General features: G+C 36.1%; 1 protein-coding gene across 2 annotated transcripts in view; it reads right to left on the bottom strand.

Annotated features, from left to right (window-relative positions):
* Positions 1 to 845: 845 nt before the first annotated feature.
* SECISBP2L (SECIS binding protein 2 like) overlaps positions 846 to 18,026 on the bottom strand; it is a 31,045-nt gene continuing 13,864 nt past the window's right edge. The window contains exons 6-18 of one of the 2 annotated variants that reach the window (XM_072869911.1): positions 17,918 to 17,942; positions 17,014 to 17,129; positions 15,139 to 15,270; positions 14,498 to 14,581; positions 13,547 to 13,714; positions 13,248 to 13,389; positions 11,414 to 11,583; positions 10,059 to 10,191; positions 8,899 to 9,061; positions 7,973 to 8,193; positions 7,169 to 7,323; positions 6,470 to 6,689; positions 846 to 5,470 (exon numbers count right to left, since the gene is read on the bottom strand). In XM_072869911.1, coding sequence (XP_072726012.1) covers positions 4,797 to 5,470; positions 6,470 to 6,689; positions 7,169 to 7,323; positions 7,973 to 8,193; positions 8,899 to 9,061; positions 10,059 to 10,191; positions 11,414 to 11,583; positions 13,248 to 13,389; positions 13,547 to 13,714; positions 14,498 to 14,581; positions 15,139 to 15,270; positions 17,014 to 17,129; positions 17,918 to 17,942 — 2,403 coding nt within the window. In that variant the 3' untranslated portion in view covers positions 846 to 4,796. Of the gene's footprint in view, positions 5,471 to 6,469; positions 6,690 to 7,168; positions 7,324 to 7,972; positions 8,194 to 8,898; positions 9,062 to 10,058; positions 10,192 to 11,413; positions 11,584 to 13,247; positions 13,390 to 13,546; positions 13,715 to 14,497; positions 14,582 to 15,138; positions 15,271 to 17,013; positions 17,148 to 17,917; positions 17,943 to 18,026 lie in introns of both variants that reach the window. The other variant, XM_072869910.1, reaches the window with a different exon arrangement.

Raw genomic sequence — 18,026 nt, 5'->3', positions numbered from 1 at the left:
TCCCAAATTTGTAACAGGTTGAGAAGGTGCAGGCAAAACCTGGATGTGAGGAGTAATTTCGACAGCAAGTTACTAGCACCTACAAAGTAAGGTTTATAACAGAAGCACTTTCAACAAGAAGACAACTGCAATAGCAGAATTGAAACATGAAGTTCAGGCACATAAATAGAAAATTCAAAATTACAGGATGAAGCTGTATCCTTTTTGAATTGCTACAAATATTCTCACATGTGGGAGTTGCAAAACCAGTTAATGACACTGTTACTAGAGCCGCGGAAGCGTGAGCAGTTACCAGTGAGTCACTGGGGAACAGGGGACAACATGCTGAGAACTTCATGCTATTTTCCAAAGGCGACTTCATGCACCAGTATAACAATAAAGGCAGGTCAACTTAAATTCTCATACATTAGCAGCATGCAAGAAATCCTAGTTTTTGGAGATGCCTGTGGTTATTCTTACTCATTTGCTCTTAAGTAAATGTTATTTCCAACTCAATGTTCTGGACCTAGTTCAGTCCCGTGGTCTCTGAAGAATGGTAGGTTTTTCTATATAATATTTTTCTGGTCATCATTGAGATGGTATGTGACAACATGGACCTGGACTCTATAATGTGAAAAATCCTCAGCTAGTTCTGTTTTTCTCTTCAGCCTCTCTGCCAGGAACCATTCAGCCTCAGTGAGTGGAGGGGCTCAGCTCCCTGCGCCGGCTGTGACCCCTGAGCTGGGGCCCAGGGTGCCACCAGCCAGAGGCGAGGAGCCACCACATGGCTTCTCCACCCTGTGGCCAAGTACGGTGTAACAGACCTCTTCTACCGCCTGTGGTGCCAGGGCAGCATTTGCAAACATAAACTCAGGATAAAGTAGTTGTGAACAAACATATCACTGTAATAAAGCTGTAAATTTCTACAATCGTTTTATTAGTTATGGAAGAATCCCCACTAGTATTTACATAGTGCAAAAAAGCTGTTATTACTCCAAAAAGTACGGTAGACAGAACAATTATCCTTCATACAGCAAAAAAGAAATGGAACAAAACCCTTCATATTGTATTTCAGAATGATTTTTCTACTGCTTTAACCTAAATATTACTATAAATTTTAAGACATTAAAGATTAAACAGCTTTCCTTATTAGAATCTATTTTAAAGTAAAATATATGAACATTTAGAAGGTGGGCTGTGCCAACTGGGTTTCTACTTTCAGCGTTACCATTCATTGGCGAGGAAATTTTGGGTTAGACATTCTCACATTTCCTTGTGTGTGGCAGGGCGGGTAGAAAACCCACGTTACTTGTTTCTATGGCTTGCTTCTGCTGGTTTTTGTTTCGTTAACAAATAGTCATGTCTAATTTTTAAATGGCTAACATTGAAATCAACTCAATAGTTTCATTAGTTGGCACAACTTCACAGGAAATACTTAATGACAGTTTCAGCAAACAGCAGCTTTTCAAACAATAATACTTTTTTACATACATATTTAAAGTAACATTATTAAAATTTAAGCTTGTGTTAAAGAACTGGACAGAATCACACTGTGTAAGCTCCCACCCACCCAAATGAGCATAAAGACACCTCTTATCTTTACCAGAAGAACACCAAGTGCATTACTGAACATTTTCTATAATGAATTTTTAAAACACAGGTCAATACCCTCTGTCACTGTTTAGCTCCAATCCTACAACTACCTGCACACAACTTAAGCAGATAAACAGGCCACCGATTTAAGCCAGTGGAACTAATGCTCTTAAGCGTGTGTTAGCAGGATCAGGTCCTTAACCTTACTCAGACATTGTTACTTGGTCCAACTAAGGACAAGAGTTTTTTCAGAATTTTTCCCTTTTACATACTTGTAATCCATATTTTATTTTGACAGAGATACTTAAAGTATTTATATAAATAGGTTGTACACATAGCCACCTCTATTGGTTTTAGAGATCCCTACCCCTACCACAGATACATTATTTTTGATTTTACCAGATAAATTAAGTGGTGAAATAATTTTTATAAAGAACATCTTAAGAAAAGTAGATTTGTTTTCCGAATAATCATTTTCACAACAAAAATATCTATACACCTATAACTACAGAAACACCTTTTCTTGGGGACAGTAACAACCTGTATAATAAACTGCATACTTCTATACTGAAATAGAAATTCAGCTACTTTTTTTAAAAAAAATCATGGTATTGTAAAACATTTGTATGCTTTCTTTTTAAATTCTGGTGATAATAGAATCAAAATTACCACAGTGAGATACTCTCCTCAAGTGCTTCAAGTGGCAAGGAACTTCCCTAATTTTAGATGCAAATGGATCACTCCCAAAGGAATTGCAATTTCATTCGCACAGTTATTGCTCATTCCCAGCTTATCAAAACGGAAGCACTAAAACCAGTTTCCTTTACTTGGTTTCAGTTTGCTCCTCTAAGGGTGATCTGCCACATTTTAAAAAGAGACTAGTTCCTTAGTTGCTGGCAAGTTGAGAAATATTAGAAGTGCTGTATCACCTTCAAGAACTCTATTAAACCTGTAGCAAAATTGCAGTTAAATAGTGGGCTGAATATTACAAGACTTCTTTGATATAAATGTCAGAAAATTTTAAAATGACAGTCCAAGTTCAGAAAAGACATATAAAAAGATGCGCCTTTGATGTTAGTACTTCAAGATCAAAAGTTATTTGAATCACTGGCACTGAAAAAGCAAAAGGAAAAATTACAAACACCTTTGTTTTTTGATATTCTGGTGAAGTTTTGCCCTCAGTGTATACACTGATCTCAGCTGGTGTTGAGACATGCTTACACATCCAAGGGCAAGTTTTGCTTGTCAGCAGTTCAAACACTTATCATTTCCTAAAGCAAAAACTCTTTCAAAACATACAGACAGTAGAAGTCTGCCATACATACAGTAAAAGGTTTAACATTCAGGAGGCATCATTCCTTAGTCTTTGTTTTCCTATAAAATGCCTGTTCTAACATCTAACGAAGATTACATTAAGGAACTAAGAACATGACGGAACAGCCAGTAGTCCTAGCAGCTCTCTATACTGCTTATCTACATAGCATTTGCTATGCCTATACCTATCAAAGCTTTATTTACATAATACACACAGTTTCTATTATTCTCATTAGCATCCAAAAAACCCAGGGGTAGATTATTTCTAAACCTGGAACCTTGTTTTCCCAGTGCAACTTAAAATGCCAGCATTGCTAGTACTATAAGCGTTGGTCCCATATTAATAAGTGTGGACTAAACACCTAACTAAGCTATCCATTTCTTGTGTTTTTCAGCATACCCAGAGGATTTTTATGCATTTTGATACAAGTGATAATGAAAAATGAAGTGGAATTAAAAGAAACATATGTTTGCTATAAAAGTGTTAGTCATGTGAGTTACTCTTTGGCTACTCTTGTAGTGAAGCTCCTGTGGCTGGCAGTTTCAGTACATCCCTTGCCAATATAAGACAAAGATGGAAAACAGACTCCTTACATGCAAGGTTTAGACACATACTCGATCTTCAATTTAAAATGAATTCATCATCAGTTAATGGATTTTGCTTCAAAATTCAAACAAAACATGGAACAATTCTCTAGCAACATGTATGTTTCAGGGAGGGCATATTTGTTTCTTTTACCTCTGAACCACTGAAATACCTCCCCATACTACAGGGCACTTCCTCCTTTCCTGGAATAACTACTTCCTTTTCTACTCTAGCGGTCAACTCCTAAAACTACTACAACTGTGAGAACAGACAAAAAGAGGTCACATTCTGAGTAAGAATTGTTAAGATACATCCTAAACTCAACATGAGGGTGGCCAGGATCAAAGCATGCAGATAAACGTGTAGATACATTGAGCCACCATAACATTCACACTTGCTGTTAAAGGATTATTCTTGCTTTTTGCAATGTTATGTAGATTCCAATATGCAAAACAGCATTCCTGAGGTAAGTGACAGGAGAAAGAGGAAGTCATCAGTTTCCTAAAAGCCCTGGATAGGGATTATGGTTAATGATTCACTTAGTGTGGTTTGGCAGACAGCAACTGTGGAGAGCATGGGGAATTTGTTTTCTTTCCTTTTTTTTTTAACGCAATATTTCCACCTTGTAAAGAAACCCCAAAACATTAATTATATCCCTCTGGTTTAAAGTTTTTCTGGAATCAAAGTTGTTATAGCTTATTGTAACCATCTCAACTATCATCAGCTTTTTAACGATGCATTCACCGAGACCAACGAAAAAAGCTGCATCTGTCTTAGCATAAGAATCACGCACAGATTTCTCTACTATTTACTCTTCGTTAAGACTGCAAATAGCATTTTCTAGTTTTTCTTTAAGGAGAACAAAAATTTTACTTTTATTTCTAGATAAACTAGAAAATCATGGCCAAATACACTGACATGCCTGGCATAACACTGTAACACCAATGTAAAGTGTTGGTAATTTGTCAGTCTTAATGTAGGTTATCTGTTTCAAAATGAGCTAAACAGTCGCATCTTAAAAGAATTTTCCTTAAAACTGGTTAGTTACAAGATATTTCCTTTTACAAAGGATCAAATGAATACTTACTGACAGATTTTCCACACAGTTTCTATTCTGGGAAATAGATACTGATTAAAAGCTAAGCTAGTTTTTAAATCAAAAAAGTAACAGACAGCTACAAAAATATTGTTGTGAATTAAATATACATATTAAATGTTTAACAGTGCAAAACGTTGAGATGAAGCATACGAAATAATGGCTGCAACCTTTACAACAGTTAGTTTTAATATAATTTCTAAAAAGTTCCTGAGTTCCTGCTTATTTTTACGGCATATAGATGGAATCTGTGTGTTCTTTATTCAAAGAACTGCAGATGGTGGGTTTATGTTGAGTGTTACTTGCGTGCTTATCATTTGTCCATTCCTCACCATCAGTGACTGGATCAGCCTGCTCAGAAGTCTCTATTTCTTCCTCTTCACTTTGTTCTGCATTGTCTTCTTCGGCACCACTAAGGGTCTTCCCAAGCTGAAGCGTCTCCATAGTTCTCTGGGTCTCTGAAACCCAAGATTCAATTCTGCTATTAAGCTGAACCTCTACAGAAATTGGTTCATGGGCGTAATCCTCATCATCATCATCTTCCTCCTCCTCCTCCTCTTCTAGCATTCCTGGTACAAGAGTACTGGTGGTACTGGTCATGGAGGAATTCAAAAGATCTCGGCAGCTGCCATCCAGTGATCCTGTTTCTGTACTTTGCTGCGAGGCCCATTCCAGATTGTCATCTGGTTTCACCTCATCTTTGTCACCCGATGGGGATTTTCCATGATTTGTTGTTGAGGTAGTGCCAGTTGTAGCCAGAGGTGGTTGTTTATTAAGAGTGACTTTTTCAATTTGACCATTACCAGCTTTTTCCAGTACTGCAGTCTTACATGAGGATTCTCTCTCATTTTCAGAGGTTTCTAACCCATCAGATGTTTCCACCATATTTCTCCAGTTTGTTTCTACAAGTTTCAAAAGAAGTTTAAGTAGGAAACATTGGTTCTTTCTATATAGAAATATTTCTCCTGAACATCTCAGAATTGTTTAACTAGCAATAGAAGCTAATAATTTTAATATTATTCTATGCTAGCTAGAAAAATTTCAATTACAAAAAAGGAGAAAGAAGGGAAAGGGAGAGACAACAAAGAGCTGTGAATAACTTTGGGTTTTTACAGTATCCTAAACCAGACATTACAAAGTTGAAAGTTTGTGCACTTAGCATCCTGTGTAAACTGTGGAAGCACCAAATGTAACAGTGAGTTTAGTCAAAGAGGTTACTCTCAAGTATAAATTAAAAGCAGAAAATTGCCACAGTGTTAAGTCATCTGTTTAAGGATTTTTCGAAAAAATGTTTAACAAATGAAATAAGTTTAAGACACCGCAAAAGAATTAACTAAAAACAAGATAGTATTCTTTCTAATTCACCGTAAGACTAAAAAAGAAAGTCTTTTGACTTCAAACAAGCACTCTCCCTTTTATCTCCTCCGTCATCTGGGCTTAAGCAACCGGATAAATAAATTTGCCTTTTGCTCACACTAGAATAATTCATTGCCATCTCAAGTTTCAAAATTTAAGCTACATGTCCTATCTTCAGAGAGCTCAATAATTTAGTTCCTACCCTCTGTCAATATTTCTTCCTCAATCGTATAATCAGTTCTGTGTTTGGTACCATTTCTATACCAGTTCAATGAAACTGGAGAAGCTACCTCCACTGATGTGAGTTAGGTAACTGTAACACTTCTGAGGATTAGAAATTAAAATTATTTTCGATATAGTTTGGGGAGGGGAAAAAAAAAAGAGACTTACAAAACTACCTGAAGACTAACCAATTTTCTCTTATCCCTGAAAATAGTAGAATACTGTAAATTATGAAGAAATATTGGTTTTTTAGCTACATTTTACAATAAGCAGCATTTGGAAAATTCCAGCTTCTAGTTACAGAAGTAAGTTAACACACTTACCATATTCTTTCTCATTCACTTCAGATATGGGTTCAGAAATAACACTACAGAATGAGATAGCACTTGCTGCAGAGGGGTTACGAGAATGACCCATATGATGGGGTGCCTTCTTGACATTCTTCAAGGCTTCTTCTGCCTGTTCCTGTTCCATTGCAGCAACCATATCTCTGTATGCTTTTCTGGCCTCTTCAGTCAGTGATACCAGCTTATTGAATAGGTCCTAAGTATTAAGGCAGTTTTTATAATCAGTAGTTCTTATTAATAATTTTCACTTTAAATTACTCCTTAGTCAAAAGTATACTACATAGTGAGCCTTAAGCTTTTTAACACCAAATATCTTTACGTCAACTAAAAATTAGTTCTTCTCTGTATTAAACAAAAACACTACTCCGTGTTTACGCAACTTTGAGGAGATATTCTTAAAGATAGTCTTTCTTACAATCTTAAGCCTTCCAGAGAATTTTGGATGGCATTTAAGTCTATTTGAAAGCTACAGAGATGTGGCGAGCAAAGTGCTTCAACATAGTCTCTCAGTTCTGTAAATACTGAATTTCAAAGAAAAAGACACCCTAATATAGATCAGGTCAGGGCCATTATCAGACACATGTTAGTTAGGTGTGCCCTCCATGCCAAATCAATTCTTAACTACAAGGAACATAATTGTTTACTCCAGCCATTTATGCGAGTGGAATTACTCACCTCAGCACCTGAGTAGTTGAAGATACCCACTACGCTAACAGGAACCAGCTTGTTCACACAACGGCCAAGAGCTTTTCGGCCAAGAGCAAAGACAAAAGGAATTTCTTGTTCCCGTGCCATGGCTATTACGTTATAGAGAGCCTCATCTAGTCCACCTTGAAGAAAGCAATTTTAAATAGATACCTAGTCAATTAAAGTCATAGGATGGCATGATACAACTCTGTCCCATTTTATCTGTAATTAGTCAGTAAAACTTCAATAGACACAATCACCAGCTACGATGTCCTACAGGATAACAAGCTCTACATTTGAAGTATAGTGAGTGAGTACAGATCAAGGTGATACTCTGTGTTCTCTATTAGTCCTGCACACAAATTAAACCAGAATTTTTCACAGCTCTTTTCCTGAGCAGAGCTTTGCTCTTCTCATATCTCAGGAAGCCTCTGTTTACTTTTCTGGTTGTGGCAAAATGTGTTGGTTGGCTAACTAACCAATTCACATTCCTCTTAAGTAATCCTCCTTAAGAGCATCCAGTGCTCAGGACTCTAGATGTACCAAAGACGGAACGGAATAAAATTGAAGTCTATTGTATGTGTTATAATATCTCTTTTTCTCTAAGCTATTCACCCCTTGTGAATGAGTTTCTTCCAGAATGGAGAAGAGAATGAATGTGGAGTAGCAATTACACAATTGATTCTGGAAGTGTTACGTCATGTATAGTAACTAAAAAATGCTTCTAACCTTGCTAATCAGCACAAGAAAACTGTAAACAGTTAAATGCACTACTTGTTTTATCACTTATACCTTTTGACTGGATTTTTTCACAGTTGGGAGATATGATTACACACTTGATCTTGTTTAGTTTCATATGCTTAGTAACCTCACGCAACCCCATAACAAGTCTTCTCCTTGCTTTAGCTCTCATGGGATCCTTTTGATAAATCCGTTCCTGGAAGCTGACAAGCTCTTGCAGTAAGAGAGTCACACACTCATCTATTTCTTTACTTAGAACTTGGTTACAGTATCTGTCAATTCAAAAAACATGAAATATTAGCATAGCACATAATCAATGCTATTTCACTGAGCCTTTTCTTTTACAAAATAAAAATAATTTTACTTCCTCAGAACAGTTAAGCTTATTAAAGTTATTAAAAGGATTTAGAAATCAGACTGTATACTCTAAGTTAAAAATACATCCTGAGAACATTTCTATTTCTAGTAACATTCCTTACCTCAAGAAGTCAGTCAAAAAGAATATTAAAAAATACATAGAAATACTCCAATAGGTGCCACAAGCAACTATTCTTTTCCTTAATTTGGTACTCTATAAAGATACATTAATAAAAAAAGCAGTAATATATTAAGAGTGACTATTATGGTATTTTCAACATTCATAAGTATTCCTTCCTTTCCCATCCAAAGTGTATGTAGCCCTCCTTTAAAAAAAATATATTATTTAGAGAATACTTCCACCTAGCTTATTTGTTGCAGCAACCAAAGAAAATGCCAAGTGTGTGTGCGTACATATACACACATTTGTATATGTATTATACACACACGTAGCAATCCATCTATGGCAAAAAGAAAATACTTGCAAAAACTTCTACTGATTAAAGGGTAGCTTACGTTCGTTAAGCTCCTCCTAAGTCTACTAAACCTATCCACACTTAAAAGACGAGAGTAACTGAATTGCAAGCCTTGAATTTATATTAATAATGCAAAACTCTTACTCTCTGAATCTCTTGCTGTGAATTTTGGTTATTGCAGAAGATGCCATTGGACTGCCTATTCCAGAACTAGCAGGTGAACCTTGTGACACTGGGGTCATGCAGTACGGAGAATTCTGACTTGCTGGCGAAAGTGAAGTATCACTAGGCATACTTAGTCCAGTTTCTGAAAGACAATTTTGAAACATTATAAAATGCAAAGACATTTTCACATAAGAAACACAGCATCACACTTCTTATGTATCACTCCCTTGCTTTTTCCAAACTACATTCTGAAAAGACTAAACAGTATTCTTCCCTGGAGGGGTAGCTGAGAGGGGGGAAAACAAAACAAGCACATACCCAACACTCATGGGTTGGGTAAATAAGCAATATTTGAATACTCGTTAAAAATATCCAAAGCTTAGTTTAGGAAATAGCTAGAACAGAAGGGAAAACCTGCCTAAATGCTACAATTTCGTCAAATAATTCTTTATTATATATACTATTTAACTAACTTATTCCTAGAACATTTAAGATTTTCACACTTATCTTTGGTCAGCTGAAGTCAGGCAAGTCATTCAGAAGAAAAGTTCTGAAGCAGTACATCTAGCATCTTGATAGACACCTCCTTCTCCACCCCTCCAACCCAGCCCCCAAATACATCAAAGACATTGAAAATGGTTTGGAGTTTCCCAGTTGCTCAGAGCTGTTGCTGCAAATCAACAGTCCAGACATTGCAGCTGATTGACAAGAGCGTTCAACAAACTGGAAAACCTTATTTACAGTTTGCAACTTCTGTATCTGGAAAACTTTCAGTATGCTTATCATTAAAAAGCATTGTGATCAACATGGCATGGTCGACAACAGGTCACATTTTGTCCTTTTATGAAAAATGTTAGTAACTCTGACATGTGTTGGGAACATCCACTCAAGAGAAATGAATTAAAAGGCTGTATGGAGATTATGCACTTAGAACCCATGCTGCCTGAACCTTCCACAACTGAGGGACAGACAAGACATTTTAGAAGAGGGTTCCAATTTCTAGTATTTCATAATGTTAAAAAAAAGTTAAGATAACATCAATAAACTGCGTTGCATAAAAAGAGAAAGACAAAAATATTAAAATAAGTAGATTAGTACAACTGGGGGGAAGAAGGGGGACTAGAGAGATAGAGACCAACCTTCTTGAGAGGCCAGCTCCTGCGACTGATCAGCAGTCAAGTTTATATGAACCTCTTTCTGTTCATCAGATCCCAAAAGGCTATGCTCAGCAGATAAGCGACCTTTCTTCTCTTCTCTCTCTTTCAAAATAATCTAGGAACAAAAACAGCAGCTATCAGCATCTGAAAGTTATAGAGATACCTGTAAAGAAAAATTTCCATTTGACTGAACATAACACAAAATAAAGTTAACCAAGTTGTTCTGAACCTTCCTACTCATGCCAGGATAGAAAATCATTTCAGTTTCCTCTTTGATCGCAAACAGTATTTCATTCCAGCATTTTACAGATGGTATACTCAGTACTCATAATTCTACATAAAAACAAACAGTTGAAAACTCTATTAAGTACTTTCACAGCTTCTTTCTGATACATAACACTCATTCACAATTCATCAACAATTCCACCGCTGTAAAAAAAGCGCCTTATGCAAGAACACTAGTCATCTTTGCGAAGCACCACAACAGATAGAATCCTTTCTATAAAGGAAAGGAGTGTGCAAATGTAAGTAGCCATGGATATATTGGTATTACTATGATAAATAACAACAGAATAAAGGTACTGACAGAGTTTAGCTACCTGTTCAGAAAAATTTTCTGTGAATTTCTAACTCAAGTAGATCATGGATAAGTCAGAAAAAGATTGGTGGGGAGGGGAAAACAAACAAACAAAGTGCAACTTAGCCAAAGCCAACCTTTGTACAAACACAGCTTTACCAGATTCGAACTGCCTGTATCATAAAGTGATCTTGATAAGAAATGCGGTGCATGAGTACAGGTGACTTTCACACTTTCTTTTTTAGGGCTAGTTTTTTTTTTTATTTTACCTTCCAATCTTCATACATGCTGTATTCTCTGTGTACATACCTACTTTATGTGTGCATGCGTATAGATATATACAACCAATTACTTCTAAATTTACTCAATTAAAAATCATGTTTTTACTTCAAGTTCTATACCCATCTTTAAAAACAGAGTAGGAAAATTTAAGGTTAGTATACTACATTGCACCACAAACTAGGATTCAACAACATAACAAACGAGGCAAGTTTTCCCATATGTCCTAGTGCTTATAGTTAAAAAATCCTTGCGATCCATATTGAGATAGATTTGTATCACCTTCAACTAATTATGGGGTATAAAAGTTATATTACATGCCTAGATCCAAAGGACCATCAGTGTAACAGGAACGAGAGGCAGAAGCTCATGACTTCCTTACCCTATGCTCATGGTCACTAGTCCTCAAGTAAGAAAAACATCAGGTTTTATTTTTTAAATATGAGTCTGGGTCAAGACACTCCAGGGTTGACATATTTACCTTTTTAAGTGCTGTAGGACGTTTCAGTTTTGCAATCTCTCTCTCTTTTCCTCTTTTCACTTTTGGGGCAGTTGAATCCAAAGGATTAAGGCAACCCATAGATGGCTGTCCCTTTGTTAAGGACTTTCTGTTGGCAGATTCTTTGGTATGAAAGGGAGCAGCACTGCCAACTAAATACAAGAAAGGTATTAGTTTCACCAAAAGACATCAGCTTTATTTCAACACTGTTTTCAGAATTTCCACTGATAAATTCTCAAAGTACATTTTCCTTCCTCGGAAAAAAGCAGTTCATAATGACAGGAAAATAACGTCATAAGATATTGTCGCTTCCATATGGTTTTAAGCTTTCTTCAACTTAGCCTCATGTTTTAGGAAGCTATGGATGGATTCCAGGAAAGGAATTACTTTAGTACTTGTAAAGGATCTCTCTCAAATGACTACATGTAGCTTTATTAGTAAGATGATAATACTAAGATAAATTGCAAATATTTATCCAAACATTGATTTTTAGTTGTCAAAGAGTGATTAGTTGACAGGACAAAACAGATGAGAGAGTGCATCATGTAGTTAAGTTTATCTTCTGCAAGACAGACAATAAAACAAGTGCAGTCTCCAATGGAAATGCCAACTGTTCTTCACTGAGCTTTGTTTGATATAACCTTGACAACTTGAATTAATGTTTGAACATGGCTGAAACTCAAAGCAGATAAATGAAGCAACACACAAGAACGAAAATGGTAACTATGTGCATAACGATGGACTCTAGGCTACATACAACTGCTCAGGAATGAGATTCATGGGTTATAATAGATAACTACAAAAATGTCAATTCTGTATTCAGCAGCAAGCATTAAAAAAAGCTAATTTAATGTTAAGTGTTGATAAAGAAATAGAGAACAAAAAAGCGTAATTAAGCCATTGCATACATTCATGATTAAAATATAACTTAATATATTTTCTGTCCATGTCTGATCTTCCTTATTTTCAAAAAGATACAGTAGAACTACAAGAAGGTGCAGAGAAAGCGATATGGATTATTGGAAAAGACATGCTTGCACAACAGAATAACATAGACTAGGACTCTTCAGACTAGAAAAGAGATGACAGACCTCTACGAATCATAGAGGAGGAGGGCAGGGAATGATTGCTCAGTCTCTTTGTAACAGAAAGGCTATAAAAGCTAATAAAATTATGAGTGGGGCACAGAACCCCCCCCGACCCCCACCCCAAAAAAAACACAGTAAAAGGAAGAGCTTCTCCACACAGCATGTAGTAAGGTTAGAATTCACTGCCATTGGACCTAATGGACAGTAAAAGCATGTGATAGAAGTGATGGATAGTTTAAGAAACAAATTTGGTTTGAGAAAACCTTGGGTCAGGAGGCTCTGAACAATAATCAGTAGAGGCAAGAAGAATATCGTGGAAAGGTATCCCTCTGTATCATAGTCACAGGTATCCTCTCTAAGCTGCTTTCAGAGAGAATTCTGTAATATCTGTAGTAGATGTTTGGTTTGACCTAATACAGTTCTTTTCACATATGCATTTCAGCACTGAATTACTCTCAAGACATGAATCCTAAGTTTTGAATAGTAGGTCTTAAGAGAAATTTGTCCTCAGTTCTACATGGACTTTCACCATTGCATACTGCAGCTCAGAGGAAGATAGCACAGGTGAATTTTGAGAAATGCATTAAGAAAGTCTTCCCAGGTTTTTATTATGTTTATATTAAAAAACTAAAACTTGACAGAAAAAAAACATGTTTAAGACACTCAGATCAATCACATTTATATTGTCACAAAATGCATTTAGCAATAGTCAAGCAGATTAGAAATACCTGTGTATGAGAGAGGCCTGGTGTTGGTGATCTGACGAGCTTTCATTGCTTGCTGCTGCTTTTCAAGAGCTGCTAACATGTCGCCCAAATCTAACTGAACAGGGGTCTTGCTCTTCTTTCCAGCTGCTTTTGATAAAGCCTCCTATAACATGAACATCACATGCTGATAAATACAAAGAAATAGTGCCTGCAAAACATTCTTTACAAAGATATTCTTGCTATTCTAGAATAAAGAGGAGCAACAGCTAACTGATACTCCTCTTTACCGACTACTGGGGGGAGGGGGCAGCGCTACACACTTGAAGTTTTTTCTGTTCCATGCTTATCTCCGAATACTCTTGAGCTGTTGCAAGTGCTGCTGCCAAGGCCTTCTTCTTCTGACTTTTTGCACGCTTTGGTACAGAGGTTGTAATGGGAATTGGAGTTTGGACTATATTGATTGGAGAATTCTCTGGTAAGTCATCCAACTAGGATTTTAAACAAAATGCAAAAACCACACAATTAAAGACCTTTCTCTCAAGACCATAGGAAATGTGGCACTCCAGAAACCAAATGAACCATTGCTTTGGTCAGTAGTATGACATCTCAATTATTAAGTACAGCTAGATGACATAGTAAGTTAATAAGACTAGAAACTTACATATATTTCATTTTTGTATGGGAAAACTATTATATTTATCTCCAATTATACCTTCAGAAGGTTTTCCAGTCTGATTACTAAATAAGGGGGTGGTTTCCCCCCCCAAAAGATTTCATGTAGGACTTTCCTGGAAAGCAGCCAAATAGATTAAGTAGTCTATATGTACAGTTCTGCAACAAAATATTTAAGTAGATCAGGTATTAAAAGAGCATCTTTCCAACAACTGTTTCTACAGCTTTAAAGCAGATAAAGTTTAATCTATTTTCATTTCAGTTGGGAGTTGGACTCGATGATCCTTATGGGTTCCTTCCAACTTGGGATATTCTATGATTCTAAGTGTCTATCATATGTATCTTACAGTTTCACTCGTTAACAGTCTCATTAGCAGACAAAAATCCAGCAGTCTTTTTTTTTAAGATGGGTTCCCTGCACCACTTATTTTAATTGGCATTTCTTTAACGTACAAAACTGGTAATGCAAATACCCTAAGAACATCACAATTACAGCATTATAAGTATTGTAGCAGAGATTCATAAAATAATGACACAAATTAAGTAGTCTCAAAACAACTTAATTTTAAAATGCTTTGCAAAACAAAATAACTACTTACTACTTTGGGTGAAATCTTTTGCTGGATATTACTACTTTTGCTGCTGCCATTGTCACTATTTAGCTCTGGAAATTCATCTTCATCCTAAACAATACACAAATTAAGAGTGAAGAGAATGGAACCAAAAGTCACATGAAAAGTGTCAACTGAAACAGCTGAAGCTAGAAGAATTAATTGAATCCTGAAGCCCCACATAAGCTAGAAGGGCTTAAAAGTGACACAAATAGAAAATGATGAAAAATTAACAAAGCATTTCTGTATCTAAATAACCTTTTTTCAAAAAAAGAACAATTTATTAATGTTTTATACTAAAGAAATCCAGTAACAATTAGGGGGGAGGGGAGATAAACCAGAGAACACAGTAATTTTTATTCGTGAATGAACATAAAAAGTTACTTGAAAGTTGCTTATCTAATATGTCAGTCACGGATAGTTCTAAATTCTTACACTTTCCACAACACCCAAATACAAGTCTTTGTGTACGTACACAATGAAAGCATCATAAAATAATTAAATTAGTGCACTATATTGTACACATCTTGGAGTCAGATGTTTTGCAACTTCTCCCTGTTGAGAACATCACTTATTCCACACGCAACTTGCACCACTATAATGCAGAAACAGTTTTCTTACAACACTACCTCAAAATATAGAGGTTCAGGACTCTGCTCTGTTCTACTTGACTGGCTTGTAGTTAGAGGTTTTTCATGTCGTTTCTGCAAATTCTGCCTTCTTTCTGAAGACGTGCTGTGGTCTCTGCATCTGAAACCGGACTGAAGATAATGAAAGTGATTGGCGTTTTGCAATTTCAGTTTTTCAAGATGCATGTGCAGGCACGTAAGGCATTCTCATGTCTGCTAATTAGCAACTAAGAAGGTCAAGTTTTTACGAAATTAGATTTAATAAGCTCTGCTTTGGGTTTTGGGGTGGGGGGTTGGTTGTTTTTTGGGGGTTTGTTTGGTTTTTTTTTTTTTTTTAAACCTGCACAAACATATTCTATAGATAGTATCAGATTATCCCCCCCCCGCCCCAACCAAATGCAGTATCTCTATACATTCATCTCTAAATTTATAATTTAAAAAAAATAGGGTCCTTTTAGCCAAACATGAAGAAAACCACAAGAGTTGCTGGTGACTCTATATAACTCAGACATGAATCCTGAGGAACTGTCTGTAATCATGATTAGTCAAAAGAACTTTCTCCCACTACATAATTATTTTGCATGCAATTATTGCCTTTTCAACATGTGTTTTATGACAATGCACAGGCACAGAGTTCTCTAAGGACCAGAGACCTCACTATAGTGGTATAAACGTTCTTCTGTTCATTATGTGAAACGTTGATGGAAACCCACGTGCAAGACTAGCTGGCTGAAAGCAAAGCATGATTTGAATCTGAAATTCTGGATCTCTCATACTAATATATTTCTCAAGAAAATTTCCTACAGACCCAGCACAAATTTAGTTTCAAAGGAAAATAGTTTGTAGGACAATTCTGCCTTGAGGTACAGTGAATTTGGCTGAGGAAACCTAATTTAAAACTCTTTGTGCCAGCTTTGTTTTTAAATATCTAAAATAACTGCCAGATTTAGAGTCTAAACTGTGACTGGATGAAAGGAAATCTGGTTCTTCCTACTCTCCCAATGCCATAAACCACAAATAGTGGCTTCTAAAAGCCTCTGATTTGACTACAGGTTATAAAAAGATTCAGAACTGCTACATTGCCAGATACACGCATCAAACAAGCTTCTTTATATAATAAACCCACAGATACCAAATGGGAAGATTCAAGACAAATTAACAAGTCCATTTAAAAAAACTAAACAGGGCAAGCTAGCTCACATGTATCTGCGCATACAGGCATGTCTGATAAAGCTCCCACTTCAAACTCAGCTATTCTTTTCTGCAATAACTGAATTCAAGCAAAACCTATGTTTAAGCAAAGGCAGATGTTTCAGCCTTCTCTGTCCCCCTCTGCACTACAACCCCCCCCCCCAAATAAAATTAGACTATCAAAATTAGGAAGGCCACCTTCTCCTCACATACTAATTACAGAAATTCTGTCCCACTTGAAGGAATTTTCACAGAAACATATTCTTCAAGTTTTAGCATAAAACAATTTCAATTCATTTATTAATAATAAAAATGCTAAATAATACAGTATGCTAATACAAATTTTAAAAAGAAAGTTTCAAAGACAACAGGAGTGAGAACACAGGATTCTAAATCACCATCCCATCAGAATCTTTCTTTAGAAAGTTTGAGATTTTTTTTTCTTCTGAAGTGTGAATGGGTCAAAAACTGAACTAACTTTTCTAGACCCACACTGTCTTCGTTTCACAAGTTACTTTATATATGTAATGTTCTTCCTAGGTAGATACAAAGAACAGGCTATAGGCAGAAGATTGCCAAGTACATGAAATATATAAATATATTTATTCCTTATTTCCATTTTAAATTCCTCATTTTCATATATTACAAGAAACAGAATACTTAAATTTAGAACCATTAACATACCTGTGAACTATTTCTTTGCTCAACTTGTCTTCCACCTCTAGAAAATGTCTGAGTTTTCTCAGTCCAAGGTTTTTTTTGAGTTGCCTGGGAATTTACATTAGTCCAACTTATACCAGCTGAAAGAGAAGTGCCATCTATAAAAAAAATGAATTAGTATGACAGAATGCGTCATCATGATACACATGCCACAAGAGCCAGGAACACAATTTTGATACAAATAAAATTCTCCAAGAAAGTCTAATTCTCCCCTGACAACATTTACTTCTGTAGCTATTTCTAGAAGTTAGTAGAACTACATTTATGGAAGAGTCGGATGACAGACATTCAAATTGCCAACAACTGATCATCAGGAAGCAGTCAGACAAAGGAAATCTCAGGTTCACATCCATAACAATTGTGGTCCAGTCATAAATAATAGCCACTAGCGTTACCCACCACTACCAGACTAATCAAAGTATTTGTCCATATTACAGTACTTCTTTAAAGCTTCTAAAAAAATATCAGTACTTCTCAAATAGAGAATGAGAACTCCTTGGCTCTGTTACCACCCAGGTGTGAACTGCAGTCCAATAGGGTAAGGAAGCTTGAGGATAAAATACAACAGAAGCACAGCTTTGTCTGAATGCTTCCATTGGAGTCTCTGGCTTCTTTAACCCTTAAAGAAAGGCAGCCGTTGAGAAATCACTAGCGATAGCTACTTATACACTTGTTCATTCAACAAGTAACAGGGGTCTTGGTGGAGGTGGTAGAAATCACAGTAAAGACCTATCTTCAGAAGTATCTGATCAGTTAGAGTAGCATGCTGGAAGTAGATAGAGACATGGTTCCTAGCAAAATGTAAAGCAAAAATACAAAAGTGACCCAGCCAAATTTTAAACAGCTCACCATCTAAAACAATGCTTACTTGTATTTACTGATGGCTCTACAACCTGAAAAAGAAAAAAACAATTTTTTTAGTAATTTTTATTAGCCTGTAGGATACAAATATAGTTAAGTTATTCAGTTATGTTTAC

Source organism: Ciconia boyciana, chromosome 8, assembly GCF_034638445.1.
Source record: "Ciconia boyciana chromosome 8, ASM3463844v1, whole genome shotgun sequence".
NCBI classification, from domain to species: Eukaryota; Metazoa; Chordata; class Aves; order Ciconiiformes; family Ciconiidae; genus Ciconia; species Ciconia boyciana.
This window is presented reverse-complemented; position numbering and strand designations above follow the sequence as displayed.